Here is a 14,798-nt window from a genome sequence, read left to right as displayed (position 1 = left end):
TGCAGAGGAATATATATATATATATATATATATGGATATATATATATGGATATAATATATATATATATATATATATATGGATCAAAGATTTAAATGTAAGACCCACAGTTATGAAACTAATGGAACATAATATGAGGCATGCTTCAGGATACCAGACTGGGCAAAGATATTTTGCAGTTTTTTTGTTGTTGTTTTCTGGTACCAGCGATCAAACTCAGGACCTTGCACTTGCCAGGCAGGTGTGATGCCACTGAGCTACATCCCCACCCTGGGCAAAGGTATTTTGGATATGACACAAAAAGCATAGGGAACAAAAGGAAATACTGACAAATGGGATTACATCAAACTAAAAAGCTTCTGTACAGCAAAGGAAATACTGTAATCCAGATGAAAAAGGCAACCTATGGAATGGGATAAAATATTTGCAAACCATCAATCTGACAAGGGATTAATTTCCAGAATAGGTAAAGAACTCCAATGAACCAAAAACACACACACACAACACACACACACACACACACACACACACACACACTCCAATTAGCATTTCTCAAAAGAAGATATTTAAGTGGCCAACAAATATATGAAAAAGTGTTCAGCATCACTAATCATCAGAGAAATGCAAAGCAAAACTACAATGAGCTATTAATCTTACCTCGGTTAGAATGGCTGTTAACAACAAGAAGACTCATACACAAAACACTGGTGGGGATCTGGAGAAAAGGGAACTCTCACGCAGTGTTGGTGTGGATGTAATTAGTATAGCCATTATAGGAAAGAGGTGGCGTTTCCTCAAAGAAATAGAAACAGAGCTGTCATGTGAGCTAGTAATCCCAGTACTGTGTATATAGCAAAAGGACAAATCAGCTTCTTGAAGATACACCTGCAATTGTATGATTATAGCAGCATTATTCACAATAGTGGACCAACCTAGGTTTCCACTAATAGATGAATCAGTAAAGAAAATGTAGTACATACACACAATGGGATATTATTCAGTTATTAAAAGAAAGGGATTGGATGGAACTGGAGGACAATATGGTAACTGAAATAATCCAGGCATGGAAAGACAATTATGTGCCCCCACTTACATGTGGAAGTTAAAAAGCTGATCTCATGAAGCAGAGGTAGCAGCAGTAGTGACTCAGGCCTGGGAAGGGTGTAGGATCGCATGGTTAACGGGTCCAGCTGTATACAGGTGGACAAGAGGAATGTCTTCTAATGTTCCACATCACTGTAGACAACTGTGGTTGACAACTTGGGGACACCGGGGATCGAACTCGGGTCCTTGTGCTTGCAAGGCAGGCGGCAGAACCACTGAGCTAAATCCCCGGCCCGAGAGACAATTTTAAATGTTCTCAGGATAAATGTATATCTGACAGACATGTGAATTACCCAGATGTGATCTCACTTTGAAATATCACGATGTACCCCATCAACATGTATAATTATGTGTCAATTAAAATTTAAAAATTCGAACTCGGGTCCTTGTGCTTGCAAGGCAGGCGGCAGAACCACTGAGCTAAATCCCCGGCCCGAGAGACAATTTTAAATGTTCTCAGGATAAATGTATATCTGACAGACATGTGAATTACCCAGATGTGATCTCACTTTGAAATATCACGATGTACCCCATCAACATGTATAATTATGTGTCAATTAAAATTTAAAAATTAAAAGTAATAACTGTAATATATCAGGAAACATTACATTTAAAAATTCATGCATTACAATGGCACCTTAAAGAAGCCCCTCTGGTCACCACAGGAAGTAATGAGAGCAACAATACACTGCTGTGAAATCTGACAGTACTAGAGAAAGATGCACGCAGCCTGCACAACCTTGATTTCAAGGTGACCAGGTTTTCTCTGCATGAGCTGCTGAGGACGTAATGAATCAAAGGAGAGAGCAGGGGTGGGTGCTAAACCCTCAGGAAAGGGCTGGGAGGGGCCTGTGGAGGTAGAGTCAGGTGGCAGGACTGAGCCCACCGGTGGGCTTCTGGTATTCAAAGCAGCACAACAGACCCTAGAGCTCAAGGGGAGGCGACACTGTCATGGGCGGAGCCAAGCCTGACCAAACCGCCCACTCTGTGTGCCAGTGCGAACTGGAGGAAGGACTCAGTCACCCTGGCCACCCATGGCCCAGGGAGCAGCAGCCTCCAGAATCAGGAGGTGTAGATGCCATGAGCCCCAGGAGACTTGGTGCGCACTGCAGTGTGTGCTAAGTCATCTGAGGAACCCCAGGCCTGGCTGGGGGGACGGGACCCTACAGAGTAATAGAATCAGCAGACACAGCAGCCAGAGGACACTGACACAGGTGAGTCATCTAGAGAGACCTGTGAAGGCAGTCAGGGGAGTCTATCAACTTGGGATTAGGTGACAGTGAGGAATTGTTTTTAATTTTGTTAGGTGCCATAATGGCATGGTAGTTATTATTTTTTTAAAGTCCTTATAGCTGAGTGCAGTGGTGCACGCCTGTAATCCCAGCACTCTGGGAGGCAGAGACAGGAGGATCTTCTGGGTAACTGGGAAGCACCCTGTCTGTCTCAATCAATCACTAAAGACGTTAAAAAGACTGGGGATGTAGCTCAGTGAAAAAATCCTGGGTTCAATCCCCAATATCTCCCTACCAAAAATAAACAAAAACAAAACAGTCCTTGCTACTTAGACACGTACACTGTAGTGCCAAGGGTAAAGACTGACTCATCTGGAGTGTGTTTTAACTACTCTAGAAAGAGTCCCCCACCTCCCAGTGATTAGGGGAGCAAGGCTGCAGTTCGTCACAAAATTCCCTAACTGTGTCTGCGTGAATAATTTCCCATCATAAAACTCTGTTAGCAGCAGCAAGAGGAGATGGGGAGTGAACCGCATATCTGAGCCATGGGGCTGGGTGGCTCAGTAGTGAGCGCTTGCCCAGCGTGCGCAAGGCCCTGGTTCTATCCTCAGTGCCTCTACAACCACCACCACAAAAGAAGGAAGATACCAGCGGTACACTCGTAATGTCAAACACCCAGTGTGTGCTATATGCTGAGGCTGATGTAGGTGGGTGCTGTCACTGTTCAGTTTTGTAGATGAGAAAACTGAGGCAGAGAATGATCTGGGGCTTTTCAGGGTCACAGTAGAAAAGTGGCCAAAGAGGTGAAAACGGTGCCCAGGAAGAGGGCAGGCGGCGCCGGCTCAGGTGAGCGATTGGTGGGTGTGGATGGAGGTGCTGCAGTGCTCTTGGAGGGTGTCCGGCTGCAGCTCGCCCGGCACCGCAGCAGCCCGCAGCGCCCTTCTATGCGCGCCTGCCATGGGCACTGCTCGCATCAGTGTTCCCACGCGAGCGCTGGGGGTATCTTTCCTTTGCCCCGAGAGCGCTCCATGGTGCTTCTGAAGCATTCTTGCATAGCACATGTGTGTGCGTGTGCACACCCACACACACACACACACAGTGTGCAAAACCTGGGGATGTCCATGCAAGGACAACAGCCTCCCAGTTGTCCCTGCTATGCTGCATACCAGTCCCAGGGTAGGATCACTGGCGGGTAGGTGGGGGGACTTAAGATGCCTATCTACTGTTCTCTCAGCTTTCTGAAAATCTACAAATATTTCAAACTAAAAGGCTTAAGAGAAGCTCTGGGCTCCGGAAGTGAAAGAGCACTGATCACAGTGATTTCTCTCCTCTTCTCGCGAGGAAACCGAGCCTCGGAGTCCAATATGCCCCCACTGCTTCTCCATCGGGGTCCAGGATGTGATCACTGGCTACGTCCCTGCTCCTCTTCTGCCCTCACTCCCGTGCTGCCTTCCTTCCCCCCGTCTCCTCAGCCCCTAGGACCCCATCTCAGGCCTCCTCCCTCACCTCCTTCCAGGCAGTGGAGGTGACCAGAAACTGGCATTTCTGATCCACTGCAGAGGCCTGTTCGGGGCCCTGCCACTCCGGGCACCAGGGCTTCCTCTAGGGTCTTCCCCAGCTCTGCACTGCCTGTCACTCCGATGGACACAGAATCTTTCAAAAGCAGCAGATCTGATGTCACTGTGCTTGGAAAAAGCCCCATGGTCTGGGAGTCTTTTTTTAATCTTGCTCACTGGGACTTGCGGCAATCACCTGCCCACATGTAGGCAACGTGTCACTTCTCACAAAAGTCAATTCTACAGACTTACCCAATAGCACGTGAGCACTAAATACACAGTGTCGCTTGCAACTGCTCACTTCAGAGGCAGCACTACCAGGAGCAGTGAAAGGAACCGACATGCACACATTAATACTCCTTTTCTGTTTTAATTTTTCACTTTCAGCTTCCTTTTACTTCCACTCAGAGGAGCGAGAGGAGAAATGTATAATACAAGATGTTCCGAGTGAAACACTGATCACAGGTAGGTAAGATGTGCCTTGTCAAAGAATGAAGCCAGATGTCGTTTTATGGTTTTATGCTAATCTCCTGAAGTCAGTGTTGTTTGGCAATAAACATAATGCTGTATGGTCATCTCCTGATAGTTTATCAAGTTAGGCAAAGCCAGTGTGAAAACAGCCTGACGAGTCAGTGACTCATATATTTATGAAGCAGGAAGCCTGGCTTGGACCACAGAATCTGGTCATCAGTTTTTTTTAAGCAAAAGAATATCTGATGTGATTGAGCATATGAGCTGTGGCTGAACACTGGAAACACATGTGAGACCTTCAGACCAGAGTGCCGCAGAGCCACGGCAAAGTCTGCACACACCCTGTGCTACAAGCACAGCCTCCACAGACCAGCTTCATGCACCTCGGAGAAAGAAGCAAACTCCCAGCAATTTCAGAATGATGTGGGAAACCCAGAAAGATACCGAACATTCAAGCCAGATCAACATTGGGCTATCTGTATTCTTTAATGCAAGAAGACCAGCGGCAGCTAAATCTAGAGGTATTCTTTGCAAGATCTGATCACATTTTTTTAAATATCCTATTCAACCTAACACTGGGTAGTGCTGGATTCTCCTTTCGGTTCATCTTGGCCATTTGGCCATTGTGTTTCAGTATTCTGTTTCCAAGAGTGATGGCCCGGCCTGCAATAAATGCAGGAAGCAGGAGGGCAGACAGAACACAGCATGGGGTGGCACCTCAGGTGAGCAGAACAGCCAGGATAGACACGGTGGGCACTGAGTGGCAGCCTCTCCTGCTCTTCCGGTCACTGTGGGAGAAGCCCGAGACCTTGAAGTCTCGGCAAGATTTCTGAGTCCAGACCCCAGCGCTGTCAGCCAGCACCACGTGCAAGCCCCACCACAGCTCTGCGTCTTCAGATGGTGTGGAGCGCTCATCTTTGTAAGGCTTCCAGAACCTGGCCCACACACAGAGCCTTGGTGAGTCCCCAGTGAAGCTGACCATTTTTCTAGGAACTCTGGACTTCCCAGCCTGCATTTCAAGGGGCCGCAGGTGGAGTCCCTGACCCCTTGGAGCTGCTTGAGGTGGGAAGCCCAGTGCAGCTGGACAGTGTCTGGTACAGTCTGCTCTGCAGCCCTGGGCCCCCTGGCGCTGGCGCCTCATCCCAAGTCGAGTCTCTCAGTCCTTGTGTCCTTGCTCCTCCCTGGCCCGCTGCTACAGGCCTTTCTCGGTTCCCACTCTTCCGGGTCTCTGGCCACACTCCATGGGTGTTTAGGTTGAGAAGACAGAAACTATAGAATAAACCTGGAACCACAGCACATCACTAATTTTAGTTGTTCTTTAAGAGGACAGTGAGGCCTTGAAGTCCCACAGTTATGAACTTTGGTCTAGGGAACCATCTTGTGGGTCTGAAAGAAGCCACTGTGCTGCTTGGCCTCTGTCCCTGGGCCTGGGGCAACTCTGCACCTTTCCTGCGGAGCAGTGATGCCTTACCGTCTACAGGGCAAGACCGATGGTCCCACTGCTCCGTCTCCTCACCCTGGCTCTGCCATCTTGGTCACCGGAAAGACCCTGTACCTCCAGGGCAGTGACTCATCCCAGATTCCTCTCCAGGATCTCGTGCCCATACCACCCATGTCCACTCTGGGACAGAGCACAACAGTAGTGTCTGACTTGGGTCTGGCTGAGCTGGAGGCAGGGGCTCAGAGAGGAGGACAGGGCGGGTGCAGGCTGCAGCAAAAGGGTGCAACCCAAGAGAGAAGAGGACTTACCTGCTGACCGAGACCCAGGAAGGCGCACCCGATGGCAACTGTGTGCAGGCCCGGAGGACAGGCTATGGAGACAGGCAGAAGGGTGGGTGGCCCTGGAAAAATGGGGGACACAGAGGAACAGAGGGTTATTATTCAATAGGGAAAAACAGGACACATAGTAAAGAGTACAAAGCGAGAAAGAAAAATGATCTTACCAACCCAACTACATGAACAACTTCAGCGAGTCATGGTGTAAATGTGGCACAAGTGATAGTGGGAACAATCTTCCTCAGGTCAGAGAGGCCAGAAAGGCATGCACCAGGTGACGGGGACTCGGGCAGGGGGCATCCTGGAGCTCATGGGGACTGGTTCCTTGTCACTCACCAATGTGGTCACTGCTCTGTGCGAACGTGGGCACCGGTTTAAAGGCGTTGAGGACTGAATAGGTGTGCGCACTCTGCCCGCCTCTATTCTCCCTTCACTCTCTGCAGCCCAGTTTGTGGGCAAACGAGTGCTTTTGAACAGAACTGTGTTAACAGGTTACAGAATTAACACCCTGGTTGTTGAGACTTGATGACTCCACTGGCTGGTGTTTAACTGCCCTCAGGCCTGCATGTGCAGACCCTAACTTCTTGACTTGGCCGAGGACTGTGACACGTGGTCCCTCCTGAGTTCTTCTCTGTGACCTCTGACCCCGCATCCTCATGGAAAGGAGCGGCAGCCGTGTGGCACAGCCTGCTCTCTGTGAAGCTGTGAGCCCCTGTCCTTCCAGGTGCTCACAGCAGTCCAGCTCAGCCCCCAGCTGGACTCCAGCTCCCCTGAGCACTGCAGTCACCTCCATTCCAGGTCATCCGTTCTCCTCGCTAGAGGTCATCTTCCTGCCTCTCCTCTCCCCGCCGCTCTGCGTCCTCAGTGAATACCAGGCAATCACCCACCTGCCCACCAAGCCACTGCTCTAGACGCTAGGAATTAAAAACAAACAGTCTTGCCTTCATGGTGCTCCTATTCTTGTGGAGAGAGAAAGACTAAACAGGTAACAGAATTGTAGAGCATCACGACTGTAAGTGCAAGAAAGTCACAGCGAGAAGCACACAGGGAGCTGCCAGCACGGACGGAGAAGGACTCCCTCAGTATTGTGCGGAGGCTGGTGACAGCTCTGTTCCTTATCTCTGCACTGGGGCTATCACCCGCCCTGCAGCAGCAGGCACCTGGTTTGTCCTGGAGTTGCTACAGGTGCTCTACAAGGCCAGTTCCCACCCGCTTGACCCTCTCTGACTTGCTCACTTGGCCTCTGAGTAGCTATCTGTCCAAAACCTCCCAGAGAAATGGGTGTGGCTTTGACCGAACCCCTCCCTGAAAGGAAGGGATCGCACCTGGGAAGCAGAGGCTCAAGCTCCAGTGCTCTTCAGAAGCCAAGGAGGCAACACAGGGCTTAAGCTCCGGCCAAGGGCCCCCCTGGGACAGGAAGTCCTTGCTCGGAGAACCCACCTGGAGACTCCTAAGCCAGACACCTCTGGATATTTGATCTTGTTTGCCTCTACTCCACTTATTAATGTTTCTTAACCGTGAACTGCAGGCTGCTGAGTGAGAAATGAGATACACAGCTGTGCTGGTGAGGCCAGGGAAGATGAGAGAAACAAGGAGATAACCCTGGAGTGGCGACTGTAAACCTCACCACTCCTGTCTGGTGAGTGTCACACCGTTCACTCACTGGTCCTGGGAGATTTTTCTTCTTCAAGACAAGTCCTGTATCAAAGGCCGGGATTGGCGGAAAGGGAGGAGTGCCATGGGGCATACATCAGAATGTGGCGACTGTTTAGTAAGAGAACACTTGGAATTCAACACCAATCAGCAAACAATTCTACTCCTGGGTGCTCCCTTTGAAAGTGACCCAGTTTGATGCAAGCACTGTGCCAAAGGAGTGATGGCTTTGGTCTCTGTGTATCTGAGCACAAGTCTTAGAGCAGGAACCGCATGGGAGAGAGCTCCAAGTTAAATGGGTGCTATCTGTTATTCAGCATCCAGTGGGGTAACAGACCCCGCCTTGCAGGTCTTCCACACTTCAGTGTCCTTGCTGAAGCAGAGCCTGAGCTAAGGACTCAAGCGCCACAAGGGCAGGGAGAAGCTACAGGGTAGCTTTGGGTTAACTGCAGACCCACCCTGAGCTCAGGATCATATGGTAACTACAGTCGTGTGCTCCAGCAACCCCACGCCTTGATCTGCACCCAAAAGAAGTGAAAGCAAAGTCTCAGATAATTTGATGCCAGTGGTCATAGCAGCATTCATTATTCACAATATCCAAACCGTGGAAATAATGTTTATCATCAAACGAATGGATAAACAAAATTCAATTGCTTTACTTAGTGATCAGAAATGACAAATATATCAACGCCAATGTGAAGGTAAAGATATTCACCATCTCTACACTGGAAATGTCAACGTAGTAATGGGAGGGGGTCCCAAGTTCGAGAGTAGAAGAGCAAGCAAAAAGCGAACAGTTGTGTCCCAGGAGAGAAGCCCTCTACCCCCAGGGAACGGATGAGAAGGCACTGGAGTCTGCTGGTCACTAGGGAAACACAAGCCAAGCCCACTGAGACGCTGCTGCACACCCACCAAATGGCACGGCGAGGAGGACAGGAAATGTTTGTGCAAGCTCTGACACACTGCTGGCCCTGGGTAGGCACCCCGTTCCGGTATGCACCAAAGTTCAACGTGGGCACACACGGGCCACGTGAACACAGGAAATGTGCGCAAGTGTTACCCAGAAGACATGCATGAGAGTCTCCATAACAGTACTATTTACACTACCCCAAACTACACTCAGCTCAAGTGCCCGTCCATGGACAGATGGACTGTTAAACAGAATGAACTGTTAAACAGCAATGACAATAGAAGACCCACGCCTACTGGAACAATCCAGATGAAGCTCACAGGAACAAAGCTGGTTTTAAAAAGCCAGACATAAAGTACATATATTTATGTAAAATACAGAATCAGACAAAAATAATCTGCCTTTGAGCTGCCTTTGGGGGGCAGTGAGTGACCAGCGGTGTGGGCCCCTGGGATGTTCCAGCCAGTGTGTCTTGGTTTGCAGTAATGTGCTGGCTCTGTGTTGATCTATGCACGTTCCCTCAGCAACTGACACCCCGACTCAGAGTCCCAGAAAGGCTCTAGGGAAACACATATCCTTCTGGACCCAGAACACCCAAGAAAGATCAACAGATTCACTGCACTCTTGAAAGCAACTGTTTTCCATGCCCAGGTGCCTGTCATCAGTTAATCAGAGCACCTGGGCGCAGCCAGGTGCCAGCAGCACAAATGGTGCCAGGAGACCCCAACATAAAGTGAAAACCTCAGAAGCCACTAGACAAGACTATCTTTCCTCCCAAGTGACAGAGGAAATTTGCAGGCTCTTTTTCCTCGGCCTGGAAGTCGAAGTTTAAATGCCTTTGGCCATCCTGGAGGCCCCTTGGCTACTTCCAGTATAGGCAAGCAGGCGGGGTGATCAGTGAGAAAGTGGGGCCAGGTCCCGAAGGTCAGAGGGCATATTCATAGATTTGGATATCATCCTAAGAGCAACAGGGAGCCCCTGAAAGTTCTTAAGTAAATATAATACCTCCTCTGTCACTCACCTTGATGAGCCTTACACAGGAAGTTAATTGCGGTGAGTCCATTCTGAGTGATCACTTGGGCCCAGCAATGTTCTCAGGGCTATATTTTAATTTGTAGCTCCATAACTACTCTACAAAGTAGAGCAGAGCTACTGTCCCCTGCTTACTTCTGAGAGATCTCACACACTTGCCCAAGATCGCGCAGCCTTGTGTTGGCGCCAGGAGTCAACCAGACCGTGGGCTTTGAGACACCGTGTGAAAGGAGGGTCCCGTCCCTGTTCCTTTCATCCGTCAGTCAGAGAGGTACCACTCCTGTCAGCCACATTCTGTACTCAGAATTGGGCGACGATGCTAGATCTTTCTCATCAACAGACCTCTATTTAGCTTGTAGATCAATGCTTAAGACATGGAAAAGTACTTATAATAAAAAGGCTAGGGGGCCGGGGATTTAGCTCAGTGGTTCCAATGCCTGTCTCACAAGCACAAGGTCCTGAGTTTGATCCCCGGTACCAAAAAAAAAAAAAAAAAAAAAACGCTAGGACTGACTCCCCTCATCCCCAGGAGAGGGAAGCCATCGTATTAGATTCTTGGGCAGTGAGTGCCTCCATCACTTCGGGGAGTGTACTCTGAAACATGCTGACTGTGTGCCAGTCAGGATGAGAGGAAAAGAAATTCTAAGCCAACCTTACTGCCTTTTCATTATTACTTTTTCTATTCATGCTAAGAGAATGTCCATAGACTTGATGCTAACTTTTATGTGTAACTTCCATTGTATAGACATTGGTTTAGGAAGACTAAAATTAGGGAACTATGTTACTATAGCAAATAACTGAGATAAAGATAAAACTTTTCTTTGACTAAAAAAAAAATGGCTAGGAGAATAATGTCAAATGTCCAGAATTTGTAGGGGAGATTTTGCTTTCTACAATTCCCACAATGAATGCTCTTATTTTTCTAATACCACTCAAAGTGACCCACAATTCCAGCCTCAAAGACTCTTAATCTGGAGCAAGTAGGACACCCACTCACAGGGAAGGGTGGACTGCCGTGTCCATCCAGGAGGCCAGAAGAGGCACATTTCAGTGACCTGGGAGAAGGTGCCACTCCCACAGTACCAAGCGTGGCCTGGTGTGGGCAGCATCTAGCTTGTGGGGCTGGTTCAGCACACATGTCACACTGCCAAGCCCGTGGCATGAGTGTGGTAGTGTAATGTATCCTGCTCAGCCACTTACCCAGATTTTAGGTGAGTCACTTAGCCTTTCCAGGACTCAGGCTCCTCACCCATTAAACTATATTCTACTAATTTACAGGATTTAGCATTAAGTGGGAATTTAAGGAAAATACTGTATACATTGGAAGCTCTGTAATAGTGTGCAGATTTATCAGGTGTTTGCATAGAGCTTACAATGTGCTGAGCTCTGCATTAAGTGGCATACAAATATTAATTTGTTTGCATTTCATAACCTAAGAGAGATATGCCATTACCATTTTTGCTTTCCCAAGAGGGAAACCGAGGCCCAGGGCAGTCCGGTGTCTCACTGAGGATGGCACACCGAGTAAGTTGCAGCCCTGTTCCTCCTACCACGCAGTGGCCACACAGTGAGAAGTGTCACAAAGTGCCTTGCCCTGTGGGTGCTGGGGTTCTGTGGGAATGTTCGTTACCTGGTTCTTTGATTCATACCATTTGACCTTGATCCTACCTTGCTCTGGGTTATGCAATGCTTCTCTTCTGCCATCTGCTGGCAGCTCAGAACGTGACATTGAGGGCCAGGGTGTGGTGGCATGCATTTCGAAGGCTAGAGGATCGGGCAAAACAAGCAGAAGGGCCCCTCTTCTGTTCTGACAACTCAAGGCAGAACCATGAGCATTTTGACATGGCCCAGTTGACACTCATTCAGAATCCTTTACTGAACATGTACTGTGGGACTGATTTCCATTATTCCACAAATATTTATGGAGCCAAATGCCGCCTTAGGTCCGGCTTCAGGGACTCAAAGAGGGATGAAATGCCTCTTGCTCTCTAGTAGCTCACAGAGTGTGTTCAAGAGGCCTGATGTGAACCTAGTGTGCTGATAAGAATGCTCTGTCTGGACAAGCCTAGGGGCAGCAAGAGTGGATCCTAGAAAAATAAGGGGGTGTCCACTAACAGAACAGAGTCACCCCAACAAGAGGGAGACAGAAAGGATTGCAGGACGGATACGACACTTGGTAGTGGAAAATAGAGACCCTTCCTGTTTCCATGAGGCAAGACAAGCATCTTGGGTAGGGCGGTGCAGTAAGAGACTTGGGAGGAGAGACACAGCCTGACAAGCTGTTCCAGAGAACGGGGAACAGGGCAGATGCCCGTAGCCATAGATGCAAGCAATGTGTCCACTTGCCGTGAGTACCACTGCTTCCACCAAGGTGTTTGATCCCCTTCGGGGCTCTGCCATGGGAGCTAAATGTCCCGTGTGCACCGAAAAAGAAGTGTGCATCCTGCTGCCGCTGGAATAATGTCATCCCAGTGTCGGGCAGGTCCTGTTCACAGTGCTCTTCAGGCCTTCTGCATTTTTTTTTTTCAGTACCAAACAGCAAACTCAGGACCTTGCACTTGAGGCAGGCGCAGCACCACTGAGCTACATCCCCAGCCCACTTCCACATTCGTGCTGAACTATCTAGTCCTCAGTCCTGAGAGAGTATGCTGAGGCACCAACTATGTTATTTGTCTGTGTCTCCTTCAGGTTCTCTCTTTTATCTATGTGTTCTGCAGCTGTTATTTGATGCATTTAGCATGGTTGTGGCCACTTTGTCATTATGTAACAGCTTTTGTTGCCCCTGGAAATTTTCTTTGCTCTGAAGTCTGCTTTGTCTGGTATTTACAGTCATTGAGCTTTTTGAAAATTCATGTCAAAATGTCATATCTTTTTCATCATTTTACTTTTATTGTACCTATAGCATTATACTCAGGATAACTTTCTTGTGGACTAACTGGGTCATTTAAAAATCATTTATCTGTTTAGATCATTATATATAATAGTGATTTCAAGATTTAAGTCTGTCATTTTATTGTTTTCTTTTGTTCTTTCTCTCTTTTTTTGTTCCATTTTCCATTTCTTCCCTCCTTGTGGGTCATTTGAACACTTTATCATATTCTGTTTTGCTTTATCTGTAATGTTTTTAACTACATCTCTTTCTGTGGTTTTTATTAGAAGTTGCTCTAGGGATTACCAGTCTACAAGCATCAATAGTTTACCATTTTAAGAGAAGGACAGAGGGCTGGGGATGTAGCTCAGTGGCACTGTGCCAGCCTGGCAAGCACAAGGTCCTGCCTTCAAACCCTGTACCGAGAGAGACAGAGAGACACAGAGACAGAGACAGAGGGAGGAAGGGAGGGAGGGAAAGAAAGAGAAGCATAGAAATCTTAACCCCAGCCTTCATAGTCCTCTTAAATATTAACTTTACACTGAAAAGCACATCAGAAAATGTAGCAAGTTTTGTCTGTCGCTGCTTACTAGAGAAAGAGGTTTAATGAAAGATATACAAATAGGTAAGAATTTACAAAGACGGCCTTACAGTGGCCGCCTACAGAGTCAGGTGTGGAAGAGTGCAGAAGGGCTTTCTGTGCACTGGACATCTGAAGTTAGAGTTCTGGAGCTCACTGTAGTGCCCTGTGCAAATCCCTATCAGGAGGCTGAAGGGTCTGCGCTGGAAACCAGATGGCGTCCAAGGTGAGGGCAAAGACTGGAGCACCTGTGAAGGAACAGAAGCAGCTTCCCTTCTGTTTCCCTTTTACCCTATTCTCCAACAGTCCTCTCCGGGGTGGGTCTTCCACACCCCGAACTAGGCTGAGCCTATCTAATTGGGCGTTTCTTACTCAAACTGACACACTCAATTAACTATCAGTTTTTAACTGCCATTTTTAAACTGTCAATTTTTAAAATGGAGAGTAGTCTATTATAGATTTCCCCGGATATCTGCCATAGTAATGTTCCAAGTTTCCTGTCTAAAGGCCTTCCCCAATTTCCCTTCCTTTACGGCAGTCGTTCTCATGACAAATTATCTTATTTTTCTTTGATCTAAGAATACTTCACCTGTATCCTCAAGGATATTTTTTGTTCGATATAGAATTGTTTGGCAATTACTTCGTCTCAACAGCTGAAGGACGTTGTGTCTGCTGGCATCCATGCCTTTGGGGATAAACCTGCTATCATTCGTTATTGCTGCTGTCCTACCTATCGTGCATTATTTCTCTCCTGCCATTTTCTAGATTTTGTCTTGTTCTTTAGTTGTGAAAAATTGATTGTGATGTATGAGAGGATGGATAGTGAAAGGAATCCTGTTTCGGGTGAGCTGAGCTTCTTAAATGTTTAGATTTATATCTTTTACCAAATTTGGGGAGTTTGCAGCCATTATTTCCTTCTACATATTTTTTTAGCCCTTCATTCTTTCTTGTATCCTCGGGACTCCATAAGTTCTAGACCTTTGATTACTGTTTCACATGTCCAGGCAGCTCTTTCTTTAAAATCTTTCCCCGCCACTGTCCACGTTGTATTATTTCCATTATCTGTTGTTTTGTGGGGAGGGTTGAGATAGAGTCTTGCTATGTAGCTCAGGCTGACCTCGAACTCACAGCAACCCTCTTGCCTCAGTCCCCCCAGTGCTGGGACCACAGGCGTGCATAACTAGGCCTGGCTATTTCCATTTATCTGTTTAAAGTTCAGACTCTTTTCTGTCTCCATTTGTTTTTGCTTTTTGTTTGTTTGTTTTACTAGGTCCAATCACTGCGATTATTAATCAAAATTTTTCTTATAAATCTTCTCTTTTTCCTGTCCTAATGTGTCTATTTTTATATCTTCTGCTGAGAGTTTATTCTCCCATTTATTTAAAGAGCGTTCATACTACTGATTGAAGCATTTTTATGACAGTTGCATTAAACTGTTGGATAATTCCAACAACGTCATCTTGCTGTTGGTGTGTTGGCTGCCTTTTTTTTTTCTTTTTATTGAGGTTATTGGTACAATCTAGGTATACAATACAATTACATTCATCATTGGGATTCTGTACCTTTACATAATAGGTCTTGATTCTCATTTTTCCCCTTGTCCCTGCCCTCCCTTCA

The 14,798-nt window shown here is 47.4% G+C and overlaps 1 protein-coding gene and 1 long non-coding RNA gene across 2 annotated transcripts in view; one reads left to right on the top strand and one right to left on the bottom strand.

The window, feature by feature from the left end:
• Nucleotides 1–4,205: 4,205 nt before the first annotated feature.
• LOC104874584 (transmembrane emp24 domain-containing protein 11) overlaps nt 4,206–14,798 on the top strand; it is a 24,659-nt gene continuing 14,066 nt past the window's right edge. The window contains exon 1 of the mRNA XM_010641668.1: nt 4,206–4,355. Coding sequence (XP_010639970.1) covers nt 4,232–4,355 — 124 coding nt within the window. The 5' untranslated portion in view covers nt 4,206–4,231. The remainder of the gene's footprint in view (nt 4,356–14,798) is intronic.
• On the bottom strand, nt 5,457–6,776 carry LOC104874583. The gene is made up of 3 exons (XR_783777.1): nt 6,305–6,776; nt 6,111–6,202; nt 5,457–5,643 (listed from the first exon to the last, which is right to left on the bottom strand). It is a non-coding gene; the product is annotated as an uncharacterized LOC104874583 (long non-coding RNA).

This window comes from Fukomys damarensis, unplaced genomic scaffold (assembly GCF_012274545.1).
Source record: "Fukomys damarensis isolate Sample0158 unplaced genomic scaffold, DMR_v1.0_HiC HiC_scaffold_35, whole genome shotgun sequence".
Taxonomy (NCBI): Eukaryota; Metazoa; Chordata; class Mammalia; order Rodentia; family Bathyergidae; genus Fukomys; species Fukomys damarensis.
Note: the sequence above shows the minus strand (reverse complement) of the source record. Positions and strands in the feature narration are given on the sequence as shown.